This window comes from Grammomys surdaster, unplaced genomic scaffold (genome assembly GCF_004785775.1).
Source record: "Grammomys surdaster isolate TR1022 unplaced genomic scaffold, NIH_TR_1.0 126546, whole genome shotgun sequence".
NCBI lineage: Eukaryota > Metazoa > Chordata > Mammalia > Rodentia > Muridae > Grammomys > Grammomys surdaster.
Window position 1 is genome coordinate 4906740 of NW_021621338.1, and position 25954 is coordinate 4932693.

General features: G+C 52.6%; 1 protein-coding gene across 3 annotated transcripts in view; it reads left to right on the forward strand.

Annotated features, from left to right (window-relative positions):
* Positions 1 to 25954, forward strand: part of Speg (striated muscle enriched protein kinase) — a 55878-nt gene that overhangs the window by 10906 nt on the left and 19018 nt on the right. The window contains exons 4-18 of one of the 3 annotated variants that reach the window (XM_028760610.1): positions 1510 to 2816; positions 4554 to 4697; positions 5202 to 5384; positions 14813 to 14988; positions 15186 to 15274; positions 16007 to 16182; positions 18607 to 18867; positions 20020 to 20178; positions 20292 to 20481; positions 20589 to 20812; positions 23529 to 23648; positions 23879 to 23983; positions 24148 to 24354; positions 24669 to 24792; positions 24881 to 25056. In XM_028760610.1, the coding sequence (XP_028616443.1) occupies positions 1510 to 2816; positions 4554 to 4697; positions 5202 to 5384; positions 14813 to 14988; positions 15186 to 15274; positions 16007 to 16182; positions 18607 to 18867; positions 20020 to 20178; positions 20292 to 20481; positions 20589 to 20812; positions 23529 to 23648; positions 23879 to 23983; positions 24148 to 24354; positions 24669 to 24792; positions 24881 to 25056 (3641 nt within the window). Of the gene's footprint in view, positions 1 to 1509; positions 2817 to 4553; positions 4698 to 5201; positions 5385 to 13830; positions 14006 to 14812; positions 14989 to 15185; positions 15275 to 16006; positions 16183 to 17491; positions 18289 to 18606; positions 18868 to 20019; positions 20179 to 20291; positions 20482 to 20588; positions 20813 to 23528; positions 23649 to 23878; positions 23984 to 24147; positions 24355 to 24668; positions 24793 to 24880; positions 25057 to 25954 lie in introns of those variants that run through there. The other 2 variants (XM_028760611.1, XM_028760612.1) reach the window with 2 other exon arrangements.

Consider the following 25954-nt stretch of genomic DNA (forward strand, 5'->3'; position numbering starts at 1 on the left):
GAGGTCTCCTCTGCTGTCCCCAATTTCTCTTCAGGCCTCACCCAGTTCTCAGAGATCATTCCTTAAGGACTTTTGCCCCCCCTCCCCCATACCTCCCTCATAGACTGCCTCCTTGCTGGCATCCCGTCCTTACCCCTTCCTCCTCTTCCAGGCAGGGGTGGGTCTATAGAGTGGGTGGTGACTCAGGTAGTCTAAAATATCCTTACATTGAAGCAGCCAAAGAACTTAGGCTCCTGGATGGCACTGTACTATTTCTTCTTCTTTCTGTGTTCCCAGACACTGAGACAGTTGGGCAGGAGCAAAGGCTTTGGGATCAGGCTATCTGTGTTCCGTCCCTAGCACCAAGTCTTAGCTACCATCTTGGGAGGGCACTGGACCTCCTTAAACCAACCTCAAGTTTATCTGTAAATGGGACAGTATCAATTGTTCTGTTGAGGGACTTCTGTAAGGATTTTTTTTTTTTAAGCTCAATGCAAGTGAAGCCTTAATTCATGCCTGGCACACACTAAGTATTCCGTGAGCATGCTTGTAAGTTTTCCGCTTTCTCTAATATGTCAGGTATGATAATAGCTCTCAGATACCTTTCTTGCCAATCTTCCTGCGTAACATGCCCTTTCCCCATCCAGATAAGGGAAACTGAGGCTCCTGGGCATCAAAACGCTGTTTAATGAGAAGGTACTTGAGGTTGACAGGCTTCTACATTCGTCTCCCACACTCTTTGTTCAGTCCCACTTGGTAGTTATTTCTGAGCAGGGCTAATTCTGAGGGAGGACTTCCGTGCTTTTCAAGGGCTCAGATTTTTCCCCAGTAAATATGAGGGGTAGACAGAAGCCTATACTATAAGTAAACTGATCAAGAGGTGTGGGAGTTTGGATATTCCATTCCCCAGAGATCCCAGGTGCCATATGCAGTATCCATCGAGAACCTATGGGTGCTGGTGTTAAGGAATGGACTCAGGTCACCACAGGGATAAGATACTGCTCCCTAAAGCCTCTGCCTAGTGAGGAGGCAGTTGCTCACTGTGAAGGACAAGTATCCTATCCAGACTGGGTAGGGCTCCTGTGGGGACCAGCTTGGGGCAGGAATGAGTAGGAGGCACATTCATGAGAGGAGCCCCTCCCCATCCAGCCCTTGTGTTTTCCCTTGCCATCTCATCTCTGGGTCCTCCTCAGCGCCATTCCTTTCTCTCCCTCAAGCTCAGTACTTGCTGTGCCCCAGCTTCCAGGGCTGGGGGGAGGGGGCTGGCCAGAACCCCTGGGGCTGAGTCTGTATTTGGACCCAGCCAATAGCCCAGTCTTCTGGTGCCTGAGCCGCTGGCCTCTCCCCAGCACCTGCTCTGGCTGTGCTCCGGGGGGCGGGGGTGGAGGGTAGGGGGTGTGCAGGAAAATCTGGCCCTTGTCACCCCAAGCCTGCCCAGCATGCCCCACTGCTCAATCCCTCTCACAAGCTAGGGGGTCTAGGAGGAAAGGCCCCCTGAGTCCTCCACCCCTCTCGGCCTTGGTTCTGCAGCAGCATTCCTCCGAGTGGATTGCGCAGAGAGGAGCCTGACCTTCAGCCTCAACCAGCCAGTGATGCCCTTCGTCCACGCCCTGCCCTTCCACCTCCCTCCAAGTCTGCTCTGCTTCCCCCACCATCTCCTCGGGTGGGAAAGAGGGCTCTGCCAGGACCTAGTGCCCAGCCCCCAGCTACTCCCACTTCTCCCCATCGGCGTGCTCAGGAGCCCTCGCTGCCTGAGGACATCATCACCACCGAAGAGAAGCGAGGGAAAAAGCCTAAGTCATCGGGGCCGTCGCTGACAGGCACGGTGGAGTCCCGGCCCCAGACACCACTGAGCGAGGCTTCGGGTCGCCTGTCAGCACTGGGCCGCTCGCCCCGGCTGGTGCGCGCGGGTTCCCGCATCCTGGACAAGCTGCAGTTCTTCGAAGAGCGGCGTCGCAGCCTGGAGCGCAGCGACTCGCCGCCAGCGCCCCTGCGGCCCTGGGTGCCCCTACGCAAGGCTCGCTCTCTGGAGCAGCCGAAGTCTGAGGGCGGCGCGGCGTGGGGCACACCCGGGACCTCGCAGGAGGAGCTGCGGTCACCTCGGGGCAGTGTGGCAGAACGGCGTCGCCTGTTCCAGCAAAAGGCGGCCTCGCTGGACGAGCGCACAAGACAATGCAGTGCAACCTCGGACCTCGAGCTCCGCTTTGCCCAGGAGCTGGGTCGCATCCGCCGATCTACGTCGCGGGAGGAGCTGGTGCGTTCTCACGAGTCCCTGCGTGCCACGCTGCAGCGCGCCCCATCCCCTCGGGACCCCGGAGAGCCCCCACTCTTCTCCCGGCCTTCCACACCCAAGACCTCACGGGCTGTGAGCCCTGCTGCCACCCAGTCGCCTCCTCCCAGTGGCGCGGGCAAATCTGGGGACGAGCCTGGGAGGCCCCGAAGCAGAGGGCTGCTGGGCAGGACTGAGCCCGGGGAAGGCCCGCAGCAGGAGATCAAGCGTCGGGACCAATTCCCGCTAACCAGGAGCAGAGCCATCCAGGAGTGCAGGAGCCCTGTGCCGCCCTTCACCACGGATCCCCCGGAGAGCAGGACAAAAGCCCCCTCCGGTCGCAAACGGGAACCTCCTGCACAAGCAGTTCGCTTTCTGCCCTGGGCCACTCCGGGAGTAGAAGACTCTGTTCTGCCCCAAACCTTGGAGAAGAACAGAGCGGGACCTGAGGCTGAGAAGAGGCTGCGCAGAGGACCTGAGGAGGATGGTCCCTGGGGGCCCTGGGACCGCAGAGGGACCCGCAGCCAAGGCAAAGGTCGCCGTGCTCGGCCTACTTCCCCCGAGCTCGGTAAGAGCACAGGAAGGGCTGAGAATGTCCCCTGACGCCGGTTGAGAGAGCTCAGGGAACAGTGAGACTGCTTGCTGGCTGAAGTCGGTTTGTGGCTTCTAGCTTTGACACAGGCAGGGATTGGAGTAAAGGTACCTACAAGTTAGGATCAGCTACTGACGAGGCGCGATGTGAGTGTGCCCAGTGAGCAAAGCCCGAGTGTCTGCTGTAGGTCCTCCCTGGTCCAGTGGCCTGCTAGACAGCGGGGCCAAGGACCAACAGCTGGAGGAGGCGCTGGCTGGAACCTAAGGCGTTCTCATCGCCCCCCATCCATTTGTGAGAACAGGCATTCTAAAATTCTTGGAAAAAAAAAAAAACACTGGAAGCTTCTCTAACCCTTTACTCTGTCTCCCCCCCCACCCCCCGCCACGTCCCAATTCCAGCATGGTGTCCTTACCCCTTTGTGGTCACACTGTGAGCCACACTCACCTTCTAGCCTCCCCTGTCCCATCCTTGCATCCTGCTTCACTGTCCTGTGTATGATGAGCAGCATTACCTACAGAATCCTACGGTCCCTAACTGCTGTCCCCCAGTGTGCCCCAGCCCAGGTCCTGCCAGTACCTGCATTATTGGCCCTCACCACCTTGTTTCACCTATGTGTCAGCACCTCAGAATCATTAGACATGTATGGGCTCCCTCCGTCACACATACCACGATTACTGTGTTCCCACGAGTGTTCCAGGTGTGTCAAATAGACCCATAGAGATGTCACCTCCTCTCTGTCTGTACACCAGCCGTACAAAGCACCAAATGCTATCCTGCCATCTTCCCCATAACAAAGCTGAGGCTCAGAGAGACGGTCTCATTTGTCGAGGGTGATCTAGTTAAGAAGACGGCCAACCTGGGGTCCTCACTGCCCTTGGGGCTGCCTACATTGTCCATTATCTAGCTGATAGAATGTTAGAGGTAGAAGATGCTAAGGGGGGAGTTGGAGAGAGGGAGATATCAGTGGGAAAGCATTTGTCCAGTATGCACAAGGCTCTGGGCGGAACCTCCAGCACACACTCAGAAGATACCTAGAGAGATCCACAGCAGTATGGTCCTTATCTCTCTGTATCCTATAAGGAGACACCATATCCTATTTCCTTTTGTATTGCTGGTACTCTGTTCTCAGTGAAGTCCAGTGTTACTGTCTGCTGAAGGGACAGAATCAAAGCTGATCTTCCTAGACTATCTGATCTCTCTACCACTGCCTCTTCGGGAAATCTGGTGGCCTTACATGTTTACTATCTGCCCATCCCCACCTGCCACATTTCCCTGTGAACCTAGTATTGCTGTTTAGGTCATAGGTCACCAGTAGCTTGTTCTCTCCCCTTTGGTGCTTAGACAATCTTGTGGCCCCTAGAGTGCTTTCAAAGATCTGCCAGAACACACAAAATGGCCAGTTCATGCGAAGACACCCTCTGCATACACCACTGCCCTCCAGTACCAGCAGGAACTGGGTACGAAGTGTGGCCTCTGCCACCCTGTTCTGATTAAGAACATTTGCTCTGACTTCCCCTTCCTTTGCCTCAGGACATTCAAGAGAGAGAGGCCTTTGCTTCCCTCAAACCCTACCTTCCAGAAACCCCTCATGCTGGGTTTGGTTTTCTAGGATTCTGTACTGCCAACATCCCCTCTCCCTACAAATGTCTCCCCAATGCCACCACAAGTCTCATGCCCCCTTACCCTCTCTACCTCTGCTCTTGTGTCTGGCAGAGTCCTCGGATGACTCCTATGTTTCTGCTGGGGAAGAGCCCCTGGAGGCACCAGTGTTTGAGATACCTCTGCAGAACATGGTGGTGGCGCCAGGAGCTGATGTGCTACTTAAGTGTATCATCACCGCCAACCCCCCACCCCAAGGTGAGCTGCAGGGAGAGCTGGAGGCTGGCAGGTTGTGGTGGGGAGCATGTGGTATAGGGACGGGATAGGTTTCCTGGAATCCTCTTACCGCATGGTGGGGAAGAGAAAAATTGTCAGACCATGGGGCTGCCCGGCTCTGGTATATTCTGGAAGATTGTCCCCTACCTCCACATCTCTTGAACTAGGTAGCCTAGTTTCTGGAGTGAGGACAGATTCCTCAAAATTCCCCAAAGGGAAGAAGGCTGAAGATGTACTTTGTTGGCAGAGCATACACATGGTTCTGAGTCGGCTCTACAGCACTGCACGATATGGCAGAGCATCCTTAATCCCAGCTACATAGTGAGCCTGGGCTACATGAGACCCTGTCTCAATTTAAAAATTATATAAAAAACTATTCGAGTGGAAAAACAATAGGCTGTGCTCCTGTGGGGTGAGGGCAAGGACAAGAGTTCCCAGCAAACCCTTTGTGGTCATGGCAAGCTGGCTTTTCCTCCTTCCCCACAGTGTCCTGGAAAAAGGATGGGTCAGTGTTGCACAGTGAAGGTCGTCTTCTCATCCGGGCTGAAGGTGAGCGGCACACACTGCTGCTCAGAGAGGCCCAGGCTGCTGATGCTGGGAGCTACACAGCCACTGCCACCAACGAACTGGGCCAGGCTAGCTGTGCTTCTTCGCTGGCCGTGAGACCTGGTAGGGAGCCTTCCAGAGGGGTCCTGGTTGGGGTGAGCTGTGGATTCTTCCTGGTGAACGTGAATGTGTGGGTTCCAAGTTTTGGCTTCCCAAGGTGCACAACCCTTCTTTGTGCTGGGTCTGACTCTCTGGAGGAAGCAGTTTAAGTGATCCTGGTCTCTGGGCAGGGGTATTCTCATCCAGAAAAATCCATGAAGTTGGCGAAATTCATCTTTGAGCATCCTAGAGAGCAGTGGCTCTCAGCTTCCTGATGCTGCCACTCTTTAATATACACCTCATGATGTAGTGGCGCCCCCAATATTATTTTTGTTGCTACTTCATAATAGTAATTTGCTACTGTTATGAATCATAATGTAAGTATCTGTTTTCTGATGGTCTTAGGCAACCCTGTGAAAGAGCCATGTAAACCCCAAAGGGGTCAAGACCCACAGGTTGAGAACCACTGCTGTTGTGTGTCTGAGTGGGGTCTGGTGGAAAGGCCAATGGTCTTTGAGTCTATGAGAAAAAGAATGACTTTGTTCAAGGGATTTAAGATGTACCAAGAGCTTCTGAGATCCATTTTGTCCCAGGACAAGAAGAAAACAGAAAGTAACACAGTCCAAGTGCTGTCTGTATCCGTCCCCATTGGATCTCTGGCCCTACAGAGGCAGCAAGGAGAATACTCAGTGTCGGCCATGCTGAGGCTGTCCTGTCTATTCTTTACAAAGGCCCTCACTTGGTGCCAGACTACTTCCTTTGAGTTTCAGCGCAGTCAGTATCTCTCTGGTTCAGGCAGGGCTGGGCCAGTATCTATGTGCATGGCAGTGCTACTCATTTAGGTGGTTATGTCTAACAATGTGCTGATCTTGGGCAGTGGGGAGAGGAGGGGATGGGCAGGGTGTTGAAGCAGGAAAAGATTATGGTGAAACCCACAGATATTATCAAATGGATGTTTCCAAATGGGTGTGCAAAGCCTCTAGGAGGCTAGAGCTCAGAGAACAGTGTTCTGGGATCCTTGATCTGAAGCTTCAGGGCCCTGGAGGAGGCTGGGAATCAGTACTTCTCATGTTCTGTCTTTCTTTCATTCAGTGTTGCCGAGACAAGCTTGGAGCCCATGGATGCACATGCCAGAGCTTCAGCCTTTAACACATTCCCAATTTGGGAGTTCTTGGTGGGCTCTGGTATCAGCCTTTGGGCTATGTTAGCTCCTTTGGTGGTATGTCTGGCTTGTGATCTTTTTTCTTCATTCCACATTCCTTCCTGGAGCTGTTTGAGGCGTTCTCCTCTCTCCTCACTCTCCCACTACGCTGAATCATGTCCACCCGTCCACTTCCTGCTTCCATCCTTCCATCACCTCTGGGATCTGGCCTCTGAGTCAGCTCCCAGCTTTCCTAGGGGCTCCAGGCCTGGCTCCAGAACTCCAGTCAATACCTGGCTTGGGCTGAGAGCTGCCAATGGGCAGGGTATGAAGTGCCCCAATCCTGGCTGGTGGCCACCTGGGAGCCATTTAAGGTTCGGAAAGCAGCTTGGGGCACGGCAGCTGTCAGCACTTGACTGGAAATTCTGTGTTTGCCACGTTGAACCTCCCGAGCTTCAGTTCCCTCATTTGTAAACCAGAGATAATTATACCATCCTCACGGATGGAAGTGAATGTGCGAATGAGCTTTATGGACTGTAAAGCTGTAGACAAATGTTAGTTGTTAGCGTTTGAGGGTGATGCTGTGCACATGAGCTCGGCTTTCCGTGAGGCTCTGGAAAGTGCCATGTCCTTCCCTGCCCTTCTCTTCATACTCTCTGGGCCTTGGGGATTCCACTCCTGTCCTTCCAGAGCCCTCTGTCTAGACCCTCCGTGCCCTCCAGCCCCCGAGTCCTCAGCTCATCATGGCATCTCTGTGCCTGCTTCATCCTGGGCAGCCAGAAAACCTTCACTGTGTCATTGGGCTATACCAAGCATCACAGCAGGCCCCATAAGTCAGACTGGCTCCAGGACCCAAGAGGCTGGCAGGCAGGTCCACACTCTGCACTGGTTGTGGAACAAGCTGACTTTCTTACCCTACAAGGCACTGTTTGGTCTAAAGTGGTTGGATGGAGGCCACAGGGCCCAGAGAGTAGCTGGAGCAGGCAGGACCAGTGGTGGCAAAGACATTGCCAATAGAGGGGGTCCCAGACCAGCTGTCCGTAGGTAGTGATGCTGTCCAGCTCTGGAGGTACAGGGAGGATGTGGAAGGAAATGACACTGTCTTGTGGGAAGAGAACTCTATTGAGACACTGACCCTTCTTCCTACCTCCCCACCCTTACACCCAGGGCCATGGAAACCAAGTTGGATGCCCAGTAGCCACCCCATCAGGTCCTGCTTTTGAAAACCCACGGATGTTGATTCTTGGTTGAGAACAACAGTAACCAGGACCCAGGCAACTAGAGCATATAGCCACTGGCCACATGAAGGCAGTCTTGCCTGAGCCCTGAGTCAATTTCACCCACTGAATAACCCTAAGTGGGGTATAGATGGAGGGGATCCCTGGCGTGTGAGGTGAGTGCCTAACAGAGGTGAAGCTTCTGGTAGCTGCCACATCTGTCCCACAAGCCTCTCTGTTGGGTACCTACTAATACCAGGCGCCCTGTCTCTGAGCGTTTGCTTCTGTTTGCAGAATACCATGTACTTTTTTCTCCCCAAAATCTTTGCATGTCTCTCTCCTTGGGCTCTATTGAGTCCTGTATATGTGTGTCACACATGCATCTGATGCTCTTATCTTACAGATGGAAAAAAAAAGAATATGATTCATAGCCAGGCCAGGCTAGCAGCCTGGGAATGTTATTAGTAATACGTGATATGGTAATGGAAATTGCTTATTCAAGTAACAAATTAGTGTGAGTCTGGGATAAGAGTAACAACTCTTTGGTGTTTGCTGAGTGCTTCCTATGTACTACGCCCACCACTGATCATGTAAGTAACATTTAACCCAGCTCTTTGAAGTAGCTTCTGTTGTTGTGTCCCTGTCACTCACTAATACGGTAACGGAGACTAGGGAGTATTAGCAAAGTGTTCCAGGGCACAGCACTGACCAGCACACCTTCACGTGACCAGGGAAGCGTTCTGTGTCTGTACTGCGCAACGTGGTACACCAGTTGCACACAGCATTTAGCAAGCGTGGCTGGTCCCATTAGGAACTTCGGTGTTTGTATAATGTCATGTTATTTGTCATGCATGCTAATGGTCTCAGCTGCTAATTCCTCTCACCTCAGTAAGATGCTGAGCTAGGGCAACTGTTGGCTGGACATCCCTAAGCACTGCACTGTGCTACCCCTTCCCTGCTACTCCGAAGAGACTGAGGCTAAGGTATTCCCCGAGATTCTGGGAAGGAGATTGCCTAGGCCTCTATGAGTAGCCAGATTTGGGGGAGGAGTCTCTTCTCCTGACTCTCCATCTCTGTCCTGTGTTGCCTTGGTCCTGTTTCCTCTTAAGTCCTTTCCACTGTAAACTCTGGCAGGAGGAGGAGGAGGAGGAAGGAGGCTCAGAGTGCTCCATCCTCTACCCCACTGCCTGTATGCCTCATGTGTTTGAACCAGCCATGACCTTGGCCCTTAGCTGGCCTCATTTCCTTTTCATTTTTGTTCTCTCTCTCTCTCCCTCTCCCCCTCCCTCTGCCCCTCCCCCTCTCCCTCTCCCTGTCTCCTCCTCCTCTTTCTCCTCCTCCTCTTTCTCCTCCTCCTCTTCCTCCTCCTCCTCTTCCTCCTCCTCCTCTTCTTCCTCTTTATTTTGGTCTGTCATGTAAGCACCATCTTAATGGATGAGCTATGTAATCGGTAAGATTGGTGAGGTTATAAGAGGATGGAGAATTGCCCTCCAATATTTGGTCCAGGAGAGTGCATTCATTGTGACTTATCTTAGTCTTATATTTAAGATCTCCATTACCTTATTAGGAAAGAGACTATTTATTGGGCAACATGAATGCAAAAGGAAAAGAAGAAAAATGTGTCACCAACCTCTACCCTCTTCTCTTGGTCTGGGTTCTAGCCCACCAAATGCATGGTTCCAGGTTCCTCCCTAGCAATGACAGTGACCACTGATAGAATACTACACAGTCCCTGTTATCCATTTCACTGGGATCCGGACATTTGACGAAAAAAAGTACCACGGTCTTCTCAATCAGATTCACCCCTCCCTGTTCCCAACTGTCAGCATCAGAGGTACCTGTGGGCTGACTCCCCACGGCTGCCACTTAGAATGGAGCTTATCTGTCACCCAGAAGAATGTCATCTAATTTAGTATGGATACAAACAGCTTACCTGACTCAGAGCTTTCCAGCATAGTCATATGTGAGAAATTCAACATTTGCCCGGCTGGGTCAGGCTGACCAAGTGAAATTCTCACCAGCGTTTCATACATTTGGAACTAAAATTGAAACAATTCTCAGCAGTGTTTCTTTTTGCCCCAGGGAGTTCTGGGGAGATAGGTGGTCATGCCAACACACTGAGACAAGTCCCACCTCTAAGCCCACCCCTCCTTCCCCCTCACTTCTCTGGAGATCACCGTGGCAGCTATTTCAAAAAGAGCCTGTGTGGGACCTACCAAGGCAGAACATATGGAGGGCAAAGGCGAAGGCCTGGCCACATAGAAGTGCTAGCTAATCCCCAGTTCATTCTTCCTTCCTCACAAACCATATGGGGTTCTCTTTGGCCTTCAGGGCAAAGGCCAGTCCTTCAGTGCCTCCACCTTCTACACAAATACAGCATAGGTCTCACTGGGAGATTCCTGGCCTCACATGTCTCTCTCTCTCTCTCTCTCTCTCTCTCTCTCTCTCTCTCTCTCTCTTTCTCTCTCGCTCTCTCTCTCTCTTGCTCTCTCTCTCTCTCTCTCTCTCTCTCTCTCTCTCTCGCTCGCTCTCTTGCTCTCTCGCTCTCTCCAGGGCTTCTCTGTGTAGCTCTGGCTGCCCTAGAAATCTAGAACTCACTCTATAGATCAGACTAGCCTCAAACTCATAGAGATCTGCCTGCCTCTGCCTCTCAAGCAGTGGGATTAAAGGTGTGTGCCACCATAGCCCTGTTTGTCACCCATGTCCGTTCCTAAATAGTCTGCAGGCCTCTGAGCTTACACTTTCTACCTCACATTGTTTGTTTGCCTTAGTTTCTCTAAAACAAGCTCTAATTTAAATACCACATCTTCCCTCATTTCCAGAGCCAAGAGTCACCAATATACATGGCCTTCATTGGCTCTTCCCTTGCCACTCGTCCTCTGTCCTGCTCCCTATTTTACCCAAGTGTATCTGGCTACAAAGATACAAGTGTATCTTATCAAACCAAAGTCCCCTAACTATACGACTGTCTTTTCCACATCTTGTCCCTCAAATCCATGTCTGGAGACATTGCTAAGATAGATTGGGGGAGGGGTGGGGGTTGTGGACCACAGGACTTGGAGATGAGGAGAGAAGAATGAGAGAAGCATTGTTCAGGGGGTTCAAGCCATGGGAGCTCCTGTGGACACTGGAGATAACACACAGAGTAATAAGACTTTGTCTGAGAGGGGTGATTGGGATGGCAGCAGAAACCATAGAGATCTGGTCCCCTGAGCCCTCAAAAGCATCAGCACCCCCTGAGAATGTGCTAGATACACAGACCTTTGCTCTATCTGGTGACCCAACCTGTAATTCTAACTACTGTGAAGGCTGAAATCATAACTTACCAGGGATACAGGCTGAGTTCAAGGCCACCCTAGGAGACATAATGAGACTTTGTCATGAAGAAGAAGAAGAAGGAGGAGGAGAAAGAGGAGGAGAAGGAGGAGGAAGAGGAGGAGGAGGAAGCGGAGGAGGAAGAGGAGAAGGAGAAGAAGAAGAAGAAGAAGAAGAAGAAGAAGAAGATGAAGAAGAAGAAGAAGAAGAAGAAGCAGCCTAGCTCAGTGGAATGTCTCCATAGAATGTGCAAGGCCCTAAATTCAATCCCAGTACTGAGAAACAAAAGACTCAAACAGACTGCCAGCCCAAGTCCAGACCATAAATCAGAGACTATGAGGGATAGACACAAACAACCATAGCCCAAGGAACTCTCCAGGTGATTCCAGTGCTCAGCAAACTTTGAAAACCAACTAACCGAGCTAGGCAGTGGTGGTGCATGCTTTTAATCTCCACACTCAGGAGGCAGAGGCAGGCAGATCTCTGAGGTCAAGTCCAGCCTGGTCTACAGATTGAGTTCCAGGATAGCCAGGACTTCACAGAGATTCTCTGTCTCAAAAAAAACCCTAACAGCAACAACAACAAAAGCCCAACCACACAAGAAGAATTTTGAAAACAAACAAACAAACAAACAAACAAAATCAAATGTTTGTAATCACTAGCGTGGAGTTAAAGATCTAGCGCAAATTGGGAAGCTGGCTGCTGTAACTGGAAACACAAGGGCTGTAGAACTAGACTTATGGGGTTCTAGCTCTGCTTCGAAGTGGAATGGCCAAGAGCTGTGAGACTCAGTGAAATCACCTCGTAGGGTTCTTATCCTCCCCTGAGGATTGCCTAGCTCTCAAAACTTTCATGTGTCTACGAATCTCTAGAGTGCTTTTGAAAAAAAAATTACAGTTTTTGACTTCTCACTTCAGAAAATCAATTCTGTAGACCGTCTAAGGTCTAAGAATCTGTATTTCAAAATAAGCCCCAAGTGGTATCCATGTGGGTGGTTCAAGCATCACTTACACGCTCCTGATGTAGAGGGCCTTGGGTGATGCCATCCGTGTGCTAGATAGTGGGGTGGCAGCAGAAGCTGTGTCTGTAGTGAAGAGTCTACAGACAGCTGGAATGTTAGGTCTGACTGGATGGACTGGTCTGGAGGAATTTCTGCTTGTGGGCTTTCTAATGCCAGTTCTTATTGAATGATACTGGCCTGAAAGAACTGTCCAAAGGGCAGCTATATGGAGAGAGTCAGCTCATAGAGAGCTGGGCAAAATGTGAAGAATTGATCCTTTAATGGGAACGTTTGGGAGAAAACGCACGCTGTGCCCTTGCTGGTGTTCTCTCCCACGGTGAAATCTGGGTCGATAGGTGGATCAGGTTTGGAATGTTACAAAAAATGGCTACAAAGTTGCTTTAGCCCATGAGGTCAGCAGAGCTTGAGATTCTACAGCTCAGTGATGTACTTTGTCTTTATGGCCGAACAGAAGCCACTTCTCTTTCTCAGAGAGCACTCATCCATACTCCTCTGGAGCCTGTGCCTGCAACCTGGCAAGCAATCTGGCCAAGAGACTTGACCTAGACTTGCTGCTGATTGGCTGGCTAGCACCTAAGTGCTATTTCCCTACTGGCCACCAGGGGTCTCCTTTGGAAATCAAAGTTAAATCTCTGCCCCGCCCTCTTTTTCTTAGCTTGGGAGCTGCCTCAGCACTGTCCAGGCTGGAGGTGACCCTGGAGCCAGGAATTTAAACTCTGTAGAGGGAAAGGAGTCCCCTCTTCCAAGGGTTGTGCCTATGACCTCAGTATCAGCTGGTGGCCACACCTCCAGCCACAAATGCCATTCTGATTTCTCTCTCCTCCCCAACCTTGAGACAGCCAGCCTGAAAGTGGGCTGTCCTCTTGACCCCCACACCTCTTCATCACTGGCAGTGCTGGGAACACAAGTCATAGCTTGGGAATGTGGCCGTGGGTGGAGTGAAGGGAGAGAGGAGGGAGAGGGACTTGTGCCCTCAGCCCAACACCTCTGCCTCTTATTCTTTCCAAGCCCCTTCTCCACCCACTGGGTGCAAATGGATGCTGGCGAGGAGTGGCCGTTGGTGAGGAGTGGCCCACACCTTCCTAGTTTTGAGCCCTGGTGGGCTGATGGGAGAAGGGCAGTTTGCCAGCAGGGATCCAGTAGAACCCACGGTTGAGCTTAGTGCAGGCCTGTGTCCTGAAGTACCTGCTCTCTTGGACTTCCCTAGTGCAAGACCTGGGAGGCTGCAGCCATGTACTAAGTTTCCTTAGGTTGACAGGGGACAAATCTGGGAACTGCCCTGGCAGTTCTTTGGTTCTCTGTGTCTGAAAAAGTTGGTTGTGGCCTGTTCTTGGGTTTAAGGCTAGCTAGTTATGTGTTCCCAGGTCAGGAGTCTTGTTGGTTTGAGCAAAACATGGCGCTTCCTATGCTGTATCAGTCAACACTTATGGTCCAGGCAAGGTATTAAATGCCACAGTGCAGTGCCACCCTACTGTATCCCCTTCTGAGGACTTGGGTCCCCACACCTGGAGTCCAGGCCCTTCTGATGGGTTCAGCTCTTGTCAGTGTCCCAAGCTGTAAGGAGAGTAAAGGCAGATGCCTGGCTGCTTGGAATGAGCAGTGGCTAAATTCAGCTGGTCTGGGCTCCGCCCCTCCCCTGTTCCTATTCCACCACCCCAGGGGTTGCTCCCTGTGGTCTCAGCAGGCACCACCTTCCCAGCCAGCGCCTGCCTGCTGCCCAGCCTCTTGCTGGCCACCCCCACCTCCTCCTTCCCCCCTCCTAGGCTCACTTCCCCTCCCCCAGGGCTGGCTCAGTGCGGGGGCCTCTGCTGGGTCAGCGAGTGAGTGGGGCTGAGCAGGCTGATCGCCTGTTCCTTGGGGAGCTAAGGCCAGTGGGCAGTGGGCAAGAGGGCCTGGTGCCAGGGCAGACATAAGGAAGGTGCAGGCCGGGGTCCGTGTACAAAGCCTCAGGGTGAGTTGGGGTGCAGTACTGCTGGGGGCTTGGGGTTGGGGAACCAGGAGGAGGGGCCAGGGGGCTGTGGCAGATTCATGTCTGTATTTGGCAGTCGGATAAGCGCCAGCTCAGTGAAGCTGGGCCCCTGGCCAGTTGTAGGGGAGAGCTTCAGGGCCCTGGGGACACCCCTCCCCCAAAGCAGACTCAGGTGTCCCCCTCCTCTTTTCTTAGGCTGAACCACTCTTTTCTATGGTTGATCTAACTCTACTTTCCCATTTCCTGAGAATCTGGGGTTCCTGCTGTAGGGGTGGGGCCAACAGGTGCCCCTGGGGAAGCTGAGAAGGGAGAGGGGGAAGGGCTGCCTGGACACTGCCGCCTCATTGGCCTGGGACAGAGGTCAGGATGGGGCTTGTCTGAGGTGTGTGCTGCCCTTCCGAGCCAGGCCCAGTTCACCTAAGAAACCAGTGCTTCATCCTGCTGTTGTGTGTGTGGTGGTGGTGGTGGTGGTGGTGGGGTCCCAGAGGCTTCTACTACCTCCTTTGGAGCTTCATGCTAGTAACAAATTAACTACTTGAGTAGAAGTCAGGACTGCCCCTAAAGCCGTTAGTGGCCCTTCTGCTGGCCAAACCGTTTGGTCCAGGCTATTCTCTGTAGAGTGTCATCAGGGTCAGAGTTAGCAGGCCTTGAGAGAGAAGGAATCAGACTCGGGGAGGGGAAGTGGTCATGGTCACCAGGAGATATGGGCCTGCAGGAGCTGCCTCCTCTCTGCAGTGTTCTCAGGCGGGCCCTCATCCTTTCCCTTGATGCCCTCCGTCTCTCTTCCAGGCGGGTCCTCCTCCCCCTTCAGCAGCCCCATCACCTCTGATGAGGAGTACTTGAGCCCCCCAGAGGAGTTCCCGGAGCCTGGGGAGACCTGGCCCCGAACCCCCACCATGAAGCTCAGTCCCAGCCAGGATCGTGATTCCTCTGACTCTTCTTCCAAGGCACCGCCAACCTTCAAGGTCAGACCCCTGAGGCTGGTATCCAGCCTTCTGTGGACACCATTCCTATGTGTACCCCTTGTTCTTGAGCCCACTCTTAAGCATTACACGTAACAGAACCTCGCCCCATTAACCCTTGTTACCCAGAGACAGCCACAGACTGCTGTGGAAGGCTCTCAGCAGCCAGTCACCCCTGACGCTTTGGGATTCTCCTTCAGGTCTCACTCATGGACCAATCGGTAAGAGAAGGTCAAGATGTCATTATGAGCATCCGCGTGCAGGGGGAGCCCAAGCCTGTGGTCTCCTGGTAAGTAACAACTGCCTACATCACCCACCAGTGATACCCACACCGTCTCCGCCACTTCCCAGGCTAAGGCGGCTTTGGTAGAAGGGAATTTTAGAGACCTTCCCTTGGGATCACATCTCAGCTATAACAGCATCACCCTGCCTGTCCAGGGCTTCCTCTGTTGCTGGAGCAATGATTGGTTTCATGTCCATCAGCTTTGAATAATTCCTCTTGCCCTGTAGGAGGCTGATCCTCCTTACACTGTCGGCTGATGCAGGATGATGTTTGAAGCCAAGCCATTCTGTACCCAGCCTATGGTAGACCCAGTCCTTACACACTGTTCCTGAGCTGGACCATTCCTCTCCATGTCATTGTCCCCATCTCTACACTGTTTTGGGTTCTGGTTTTCACTTTTAAATGATTATGTGGTCTCCAGTGTAATTATAATTTTTTAAAAGATTGTTCTTCATACCTTTTTAGGGAGTAGGAATCTATGTTTCTGTTACAGATAAGTGGAAGTAAGATACAGGGACATATAAGAACTGTTTAGAGGTGAAGCAGGTTCTGAGATGGGAGAGATTCAAGGAGAGTCACAGTAAACCTGGCTTTGGGTCCTTGGGGTACAGTGACCAGCCATATAATACAGATTTAGGAAGCCAATTGGGAAGGGAGGTGGCAGCTCTGCAGCCTACCACCCTCTGTGGTAGTGAATGAAGGTAAGGGCTTCAGGTTCTGGCATTGTCTCCTTGACAGGTTGAGGAATCGGCAGCCCGTGCGCCCAGACCAGCGGCGCTTTGCAGAGGAGGCCGAGGGTGGGCTCTGCCGGTTGAGGATCCTGGCTGCGGAGCGGGGTGATGCTGGTTTCTACACTTGCAAGGCAGTCAACGAATATGGCGCCCGGCAGTGCGAGGCCCGCCTGGAGGTCCGAGGTGAGAGGCCATATACTCATGAAATCCCCACCTTTCTCCATCCATACCCTACTGACAGCTCACATACAACCTCAGTTACAGGATGTCACACTGAAAGGGCCATGGAGGTCCCTGGGTCCTGCTGCTTATATTGTAGTTGGCTAAATGGAAGAAATTACAGAGAAAGGAAGTGACTTGCCCAAGATCACACAGAAAATAATTCCATACTTGGCTGCCGCCCCCGACCTGCTTTCCCCATAGTCCATCATGATAACTCCCAGCAGTAGCTGGAAGCCCTGCATCCTACGGCCAACCACCCCTTTCCCACACCCTGAAGCCTTTACCGCCTGCTCTGTGCCGCCTGTGCTCCACAGACTCTCTTACCCTCCTTTTGTACCCCATCCCTCCCCCACTCTCCCTACACATTTGATTGTTGTGCACAACTGTTGTGGTTGGGATAGCAGTGGGGAGTGGCTGATAGCTGGACCCGTTCGAAGGGACCCTTAGGGTACCATCATCATGGGACACTGGAGGGACATCAGGGGTGCCAGTGTTTACAGAGCCCTGAAGGATGGAGAGGTGGGGACATACAGCAGGGCTCTTGGGCAGCAAGAATAACAGGATCTACCTAGGCTGCCCATTGGAGGCTGCTGGGTCACCCCTCAGAGGCTGGCCACCCATTTGACCTTCCCTTCCATGTGATGTCGTAGGGTTAGGAACATCTCCTCTGCCCTTTATCCCACCATTGTCCTTTCCTGCCCCTCACTGGGCACCATTCCTTCATGCCTGGCAAAGGCCAGCTCTAGGGGCTGCCCAAGGCACTGCTAAGCTCCTGCTAGAACCCAGGGCTAAAGTCTCAGTTCCTCTGTCAGGCTTTTTCTGCCTCGCTGTCCCCCATTCCTCTCGTTGCTATGGTTGCCACCTCTTTGAGCTCTAAATTCTTAGCCTCTGCCCTCTACTTTCTCTGGCGTTGGGTTCTGCCCCACTTCTCTGTGTTAACCTGTGTCTTGGTGCTTGTCTCTCTTTGGGATTCCTTCCAGCATTCCGTAGGCTTTGGGGTGCTCCTAATAGCTATGAACATGTCTCCCCTTTGTTGCTCAGGGTCTCTGCCTGAGGAACCCCAGGGACCAGGCTAGCCTCTTAGCCTTTCATCCCAGTGCTGATCTATAGGGAGCCAAAAGTGACCTTTGTAGAGGCAGCTTCATATCCAGAAGGGTCCTAGTGAGGTCTGTGGTGTGTGTGCACGTGGTGCGTGTGTGTGTGTGTGTGTGTGTGTGTGTGTGCCGCACTAACCTGCCGCTTGCTGACTGAGGTTTTTGTCTGTACACAGGCGAGTGAGCTCAGGGGGCCACCTGCGCTGCCCTCGCTACCCTCCGAGCTGCACCCCTGTCTCAGGCACCTTTCGGACCTCGCTGTGTTTCACTGCCTCCTGCCCACAGACCCAGCCGGCTCACCGGCCCGGACTTAGCCCATGCTCCCTTTCCCTCCCTAGCCTGTACAGCACCCTGGGGTAACCCACTGGGCCCCTGTGGATCTTTCCTCCCTCCCTCTCCAAGTGGATATGTGGCTGTGCAGACCAGGAGGCCCCCAGAAGGACTGAATGTTGGGAAGGGATGGCCACGAGGGGTGCCAAGCTCCCCCGGTGTCCCCATAGGGAGCATCCAGCGAGTGCATGTGCTATGCCGCTACAGGCCACTGTCTGTCTTTCTGTTTGTCTGTCTGTGTGTCTGTGACAGTCAGGGAAGAAAGTCTTTGAACTGAGGTGGGATAAGACAGAATAAGATGACAGAACACAGCATCTGTGATATGCAGGAGCCCAGAGGGGCAAATACAGTGGGATAGAAAGCTCTCTGGGAAGGGGCAGAGCACTGACCATTTCAGAAATGGGTTTTAAATGGCACAACATTTTTTATTCCACAAGAGGCCAAAAGCTAGAGGCCTGGGATTAAGCCCTGGCTGCTGGCAAGCTTAGGACCAAGTGGGGTACCCTTCTTCACAGACACAACCGATATGCTCTGTCTGGGAATGAGAGAGGTAGCCAGATTGAACACAGGAGCAGGGTCATAGTAGGGGTGGAGGTTTGGAAGCACTATTTCGTAGCTCAAATAAAGTCCAGTTTGTACCCAGCTAGTGTTCTGTGTCTTCTTTGTTGCCGCCGCCACCGCCGTTGTCGCCACCATCATTTCGGATCCCCTTCCTCAATTCCAATTCACCTCTCATCCCTTCTCCCTCCCAGGGGTCCAACGTGGGTTCCCATCTCAGAGCCAGGTCTAGGGGCTCCTTGCTGTCTTGCCTGGGGCGGATGGGCTTTCCCAATCTCCAGAGGAACCAAATGCATCTCTCTCTCTGTATCTGTCTGTCTCTCTGTGTGTGTGTATGCGTGTGTCTTCCTTGCCCTGTGTGTCTCTGCTCTGTCTGTGCCCCCTGTGGCTGCCGTCCCCTCAGCACACCCTGAAAGCCGGTCCCTGGCCGTGCTGGCCCCCCTGCAGGACGTGGACGTGGGGGCCGGGGAGATGGCGCTGTTTGAGTGCCTGGTGGCAGGTCCAGCTGACGTCGAGGTGGACTGGCTGTGCCGTGGCCGCCTGCTGCAGCCTGCGCTGCTCAAATGCAAGATGCATTTTGATGGCCGCAAATGCAAGCTGCTGCTCACCTCTGTGCATGAGGACGACAGTGGTGTCTACACCTGCAAACTGAGCACAGCCAAAGGTAACCACTCACTCAGGTGCTAGGGCTACTGTCGTCCCCAGGGGTTGGGAGGGGACTGAAGGAGCTGGGTACAGAGTAGGTGTCCAGGAAATGAAACTCTTAATTGCTAGGGCCAGGAGATAGTATGGGCTTCCGGCCCCCCTAACAATGAGCACTTAAGAGTACTGGTTCTCAACCTTCCTAATGCTGTGGCCCTGTAGTACAGTTAGTTCCTCATGTTGCGGTGACCCCAAACCATAAATTTATTTCGTTGCTACTTCATAACTGTAATTTTGCTACTATGATGAATTGTGATGTAGATATCTGATATGTGACGCCTGTGAAAGGGCCATTGGACCTCAAGAGGGTTTCAGCTCACAGGCTGAGAAGCAATGACTTAGAATGATACCTAGGACGGAAATGCTCTTACAGTCCCTATACCCAACACAGAGCAAGTCCGCTGAGCTATAGCAAACCAACCTGACTCGGGCATCTCTGTTCTTGCCCTACAAACTGACAAGCATGTTGTCTTTGGACAAGTCACTTCCCCTGAGTGAGCTTTATTGTATCCCTCTGTGAAAGGGGATGGTGCTAATACCTACCAGGCAGGGGGGATTGGCAGGATTAGTGAGATCACCTCTACAGAGAACAAAGCCTCCTACAAGTCAAAGGCTGGCAACTCCGGGATGCCAGCTGCTGTTACTATCAATGGCATCTCTGGCCTGATCTTGTTCTCTGTAAAGAGCAGAGATGAGGGCACCTGACTCTGGGGTAGGGGTATAGAGTGGGACCAGGAGGTATCTACTCTGGGTGTGTGACAGGTGGGACAGAGTGTGGGCATGAACCAGACACAGAGAAAAGTCTGGGCAGTGGGCTTATCTTCACGAACCTCCTCAGAGTCAAGCTGTGTTTCATCTTGAATGAACATGGTAAGAGCTGAATCAGGTCCTGTGCTTCCACAGTGTCTCCAGCCCACCTTGGCAAGCTGCTGCCCATCCTTGATCCCTCTGCCTCCTAGGAAGGCCTGGTCTTTGAATCTTGTCCCGCTGCCTCGGCCTTCATGCTGAGCCTTTGTAGGGCTCAGCTCAAACTCTTAAGGCTGGAATAGACCTGTGATTAGGTGTCTGGGCCTTCACAGCCTTCTTTGACCCAGTGCTGCCCACTTCCTCCCAGATGAACTGACCTGCAGTGCCCGGCTGACGGTTCGGCCGTCGCTGGCGCCTCTCTTCACCCGGTTGCTGGAAGATGTGGAGGTGCTAGAAGGCCGCGCTGCCCGCTTGGACTGCAAGATCAGCGGAACCCCACCTCCCTCTGTTACCTGGACTCATTTTGGTATGGTTCCCTACTCTGAATATGCTGAGAAAACATCATGGGTGCGACAGGGTTTGCCCAGAGGACAGGTCCTTCTGCCTTAGTAAATTTGCATCTGTGTCCTATGTCCCCAGGCCATCCTGTGAATGAGGGTGACAACTTGCGGCTTCGACAGGATGGGGGTCTACACTCGCTGCACATTGCCCGAGTGGGCAGTGAGGACGAAGGACTCTATGAAGTCAGTGCCACCAACACTCATGGCCAGGCTCACTGCTCTGCCCAGCTGTATGTGGAGGAGCCTCGGACAGCCTCCTCTGGCCCCAGGTACCACCTAGGATCCCAGGCACTGCCTGCCGTGCCTCTGAGGGACCCTTACCCTGAGCCAGGAGGGTATAGCTGTGTACATCTGGGTAGCCATGTGGTTCTTACAGCTCGAAGCTGGAGAAGATGCCGTCTATCCCTGAGGAGCCAGAGCACGGAGATCTAGAGAGGCTGTCGATTCCTGACTTCCTGCGGCCACTGCAAGATCTGGAAGTGGGACTGGCTAAGGAGGCCATGCTGGAGTGCCAAGTGACTGGCCTGCCCTATCCTACCATCAGCTGGTTCCACAATGGCCACCGCATTCAAAGCAGTGATGACCGACGCATGACACAGTGTATGTGACCAGGAAGAGACCCAGCAACCTCTCGGCTTTTTAAATCCTCCCTCTAGAACTCTCTCAGAGACTTCTCCTCATAGTCTGGTTTGAGATGGAAGGGTCTGGGGAACAGAGCCTTTCAGGGTTCTGAGGTCAGTCTGTTTCTTCCTGAGTCCACACAGTGCCATCTGCTGAGTCACCCCCAAATGGCTGTGTTAGCATTTACTGGGCACGCAGCACAGCCTGCTGCTCACCAACATGGGGACTGCAAGCAGGTTACAGAATCCAGAGTGCCTTTCCTCATTTGCAACTGTGCTGTGATCAGAATGAAATCAGCTCAATATACAGATACAGACACACACACAGACACATACACACACAGACACACACAGACACACACACACAGACACACACACAGAGAAACACACACACGCACACACACACACAAACCACCACCACAGCCACCACTGTCCCAAGGCAGGGCCTGGTAGATCACAAGCAGTCAGCAAATTATAAATCTTATTACAGTTTTTACTCACCTCTATCCTCACTGTTGATAAAGCAGAGCTGCCCCACGCCTGAGAAACCTCAGTGGAAGGGTTGGCATGTGCAGGATCTTGCTGAAGGGAAGCTGATCCAGGGTCGCTGACAACTAGGAAATAGGAAAGAGAGAGTCAGGACTTGGGTTGGAGTCCTCTCGCCTGGTTATTTTCCCAAGGTAACACTTGTGTTCTGTTGTTGAAGCAACACGAGTCTCATGTGAGCACCTCCTGCCCACATTCATGATGGTTCTCTTCTAGAGCTAAGAGCTCCTTAATAGGCGCTTTCTATGTGGTGCACCCCAAGTCCTGAAGACCTGGCAGGGACAGTCTTACCTTGCCATAGGCCTGTGAGGCAGGTACTCTTATGCCTGTCTACAGATGGGGAAACTGAGGCTTAGAGAGGTACAGACACTTCCTCAAAGGTAAGCAAGGACCTCCTGACCCAAGCCCACCTCCTAAGGACTGCTCTTGACTCCTGACTAGGGGGGTGTAGCTCACTTGGTAAGGTGCTTACCTAGCATCCTTGGGGGCCTGGGTGTGATCCCTACTACTGTCTAAGCTGGGCATGGTGGCATACACCTGTAATGCCAGCATCTGGGAGGTAGAGAAAGGAGGGTCAGAAGTTCAAGGTCAGTCTAAGGTACACAGTGATTTCTGGGCTGCTCTGGATTATATGAAACCCTGTCAAAGGAAAGGAGGAGAGGGGAGGGAAGGAAAGGAAGTATGAGAGAGAGAGGAATGAAGGAAGAGACTAGACTGGTTTTCCTCACTCACATCCCATTCCCCCAGCTCCACCCTCACCTCAACCCTGGCACCAGTGCAGCATCCAAAGCAGTCATTGCTTAGTCACAGACATCCCTGGGTCCCCATCAGAGGCCCTGGATAGATGTCTATCTCAGGATTGGAGGTGGTGTCTCCACTGTATGGGGTCCACTGTATGTCTCCACTCTATGTCTAGGGTCACTGGCAGCCTCTGGTGTCTCTTTAAATAGCCCCTTTAAATAGTGTAGGCAGAGATAAATGAATTGATAGCCATTCCCAGTGAGATAAGTGCTAAAGGAAGACAGGAGTGTTTGGAGACATCCCTGGTGTGAAGGAGAATGGCACGGGCCACCACTTCTTCATGTCCAGCCAGACGACAGCATCCTTATTCTTGATGAAGCAGAGCGCAAAGCAAGAGCTTTGGAATGAAATGGAACTCAAGTTCAAGCCATGGCTTCATTATTTACTAGCTGTGTAACCTTGGACAAGTCAATTAATGTCTCTGACCTCCTGGGTAAATGGGGATCATTTTGTAGAGTTGTTGGAAGGATTAGGGTACCTGGCATCGGATGAACACAGAGCAAGCAACTCTTATTATAATTTATAATATGACATATATTTGGCACTTACTACATGCAAGGCATTGCATCCTAGGTGGAACAAGCAGAGCTGGATAGGAGGAAGTGAGAAGGAGGAATCTCTAAAGTCACTGGGACCTGGTACCCAGCAATGAACATTGCTGGAGGGCACTGGAGACCCAGGGAGGGCATCAGGGCACTGGAAGGAGGGGATGGGGCCATGGCAGGATGGGCTTCATGGTCACGTCCCTGAACTGTGTCTTAAAGAAGGAAGCTTCAGGTAAGAGTTGAGAACATTCTGAAATGGAGGAGCATGGAGAACAGACTCTGAGGTGGAACTCACGTGGCCTGTCCAGGCCTGTCCAGGGACCTGATAGAAAGATAGTAGGGAAGGAATCACAGCCAGATGGTGGGATGGATATTGGAGTTTTTGCTTTAGGTGATCTCGTGGGCTTTCCTCGGTCTCCACTGGAGATGAGGGCCAAGCAATGGCTATTAGGCTGAGACAAGACTGAGGCGGAATCCACTAAGAAACCTGTGTCAGAACAATGACTTGGAAGTTGCAACCCCTTGGAAGTACAGGAATGAGGGAGCTGTCACAGACACACTGACATACAAACACAGACACACCCTGTATGAGAAGAAGGTGCCAAGTGGCTAGGCTTGACTTGCCGAAGGCAACAAGTTCTAGCTTTGGCGACAAGAAGCACATGCCTCTTGGTGCTCCATCCTTTCCCGCTTTGCCCTCTTTCTTCAGTGGGGAACATATGTATGGCCAGGCTTGAGCTGCCATAGGCTCAGCCCATAAGGTATCCTCCTGATCAGTCACGTGTCACTGTTCCTCCCCTACAGACAGGGACATACATCGCCTGGTGTTCCCAGCTGTGGGGCCTCAGCACGCTGGTGTCTATAAGAGTGTCATCGCCAACAAGCTGGGCAAAGCAGCCTGCTACGCCCATCTCTATGTCACAGGTGAGGCAAGCATCCTGTCCAGTAGCTGTGTCCACTGGCACCAACTAAGGGTGAGGCTGGGGGAAGGGTACTCTACACCAGCTCCCTCTCCACTCCCGAGGGAGCAGCTGGCCTTGTCCCTGTGCCTGTGGCTGAGCCTCTGACCTAGCTCTATAAGGGTTGGTGATCCTGCAGAGTTGTGAGGCTCTAAAGCACCTGCCCACCTCCCACCTTCCACATGTGGCTTTCAGATGTGGTTCCAGGCCCTCCAGACGGCGCTCCACAAGTAGTGGCTGTGACCGGAAGGATGGTCACACTGTCGTGGAACCCACCCAGGAGTCTGGACATGGCTATTGGTAGGTGAAGATCATACAGGTCAGAGGGTGGGGATGAGATATGAACAGAGAAGGCTCAGGCAGGGGCACAAAAAGGCCCAGGCTTTTGAGCATACAATGGAGGACAGGAGTGGGGAGCACTCTAGAAGTGGGATCAAGGAACATCTTTGCTGTTTCTCCGCTAGATCCAGATTCCCTGACATACACTGTGCAGCACCAGGTGCTGGGCTCGGACCAGTGGACAGCACTGGTCACGGGCCTTCGGGAGCCTGAGTGGGCAGCCACAGGGCTGAAGAAGGGGATCCAGCACATCTTCCGGGTCCTCAGCTCCAGTGGCAAGAGCAGCAGCAAGCCCTCAGCACCATCGGAACCTGTACAGCTGTTAGAGCATGGTGAGCCCAATGCTGTGTGGATAGGGGTGGGGGTGGAGTCAGTGGTGGAGGCTCAAAGGCTATCTAGACTTGGTAACTGTAGCGTGGACAGTGTTGCTTGGCAGGACCCCACCTCATCAGTGGTGGCAGTGGTCTGGCTATTTCTTTGGGTGCTTCCTGGCTGTGTCCTATTTCTCTGAACCTCAGCTTCTCCATTTGTAAAACTGGAACTCTAAAGGAGTACAGGAGGGGGGAGAGGGGCAGGGGATGACGGTGCAAAGGGTACCATGGCCCCAGTGCCGGCCCAGCACAGAGCCTGTGTTCTCCTCCGCCAGGCCCACCCCTGGAAGAGGCACCTGCTGTGCTGGACAAGCAGGACATTGTGTATGTGGTAGAGGGCCAGCCTGCCTGTGTCACCGTCACTTTTAACCATGTGGAGGCCCAGGTTGTCTGGAGGAGGTATGAGTCTTTGCTCACCATTGCCCCCTAGCTGGGATCATCCATCCCCAACCCCACCTGGCAAGACCACTCCTCATATCTCCCTTAGCTGCCGGGGAGCCCTCCTTGAGCCGCGCACAGGTGTGTATGAACTGAGTCAGCCTGATGATGACCAATATTGTCTTCGGATCTGCCGGGTGAGCCGACGAGACCTGGGGCCCCTTACTTGCAGTGCCCGAAACCGCCATGGCACAAATGCCTGCTCGGTCACCCTGGAACTGGCAGGTAAGTGACAACTTCTTCATTCCCTTTGAGGCATGTTCCCATTGCTGGAGATTCAATCCCATGTTCTCCCACTCAGGCCTGTCATTCTAGTAACAATTCTAGTGATAATAGCGGTAGCAATGTTAATATTTATTGATCATGCGTGGTGACATGTTCTATAAATGTACCCAGGAGCAGAGCCAGGATGATTGTGATTTTGAGGCAACCTGGGCTACAAGTAAAGGAGGTCTAGTTGAGGCAGGGTTTCTCTGCGCAGCCCTAGCTGTCCTGGAACTCACTTTGTAGACCAGACTGGCCTCATACTCACAGAGAGCTTCCTGCTTCTGCCTCCCAAGTGCTGGGATTAAAAGCATGTGCCACCACTGCCCAGCAAGGTCCAGACTTAAAAAAGAAGAAAGAGAGCCTGGAATATCACTTACTGTAGAGAACTTTGTCCAGCACAAGGCCCTAGGTTGGAGCCCTAGCACTGACACACACCTACATATACAACATAGTATTTAGCGTCTTGTAAGTACCAGGGTCACTGTGAAGTACATCACATACTTCATTTAATGTCTCAACCTTGTGAGATGGGGCTAGTCGTCATTCCCATTTTGCAGATGAAGACTGTCAAGTGTTAAGTAACCTGGCCCAAGGTCACAGACTGTAAGTTCAGGAGCTAGGTTCAAGTCCCCATGCCAGACTGCAAAGCTCTGAGTATTATTACTTTGTGTGCTAAAATCAGTAAGGAAATAGTGTCTCAGCAAAAACAGCATGAAAGGAGAAGCTGATTACAACACAAACACCCTCAAGCACAGCCTGTCGCCTGTGCCCAGCTCTGAGGCTCCCAGCTGCCCTTCAGCACAGCCACTTTGATTTCACCGCTGTCACCTTAAGCATGTCGAGGTCCAGAAACAAA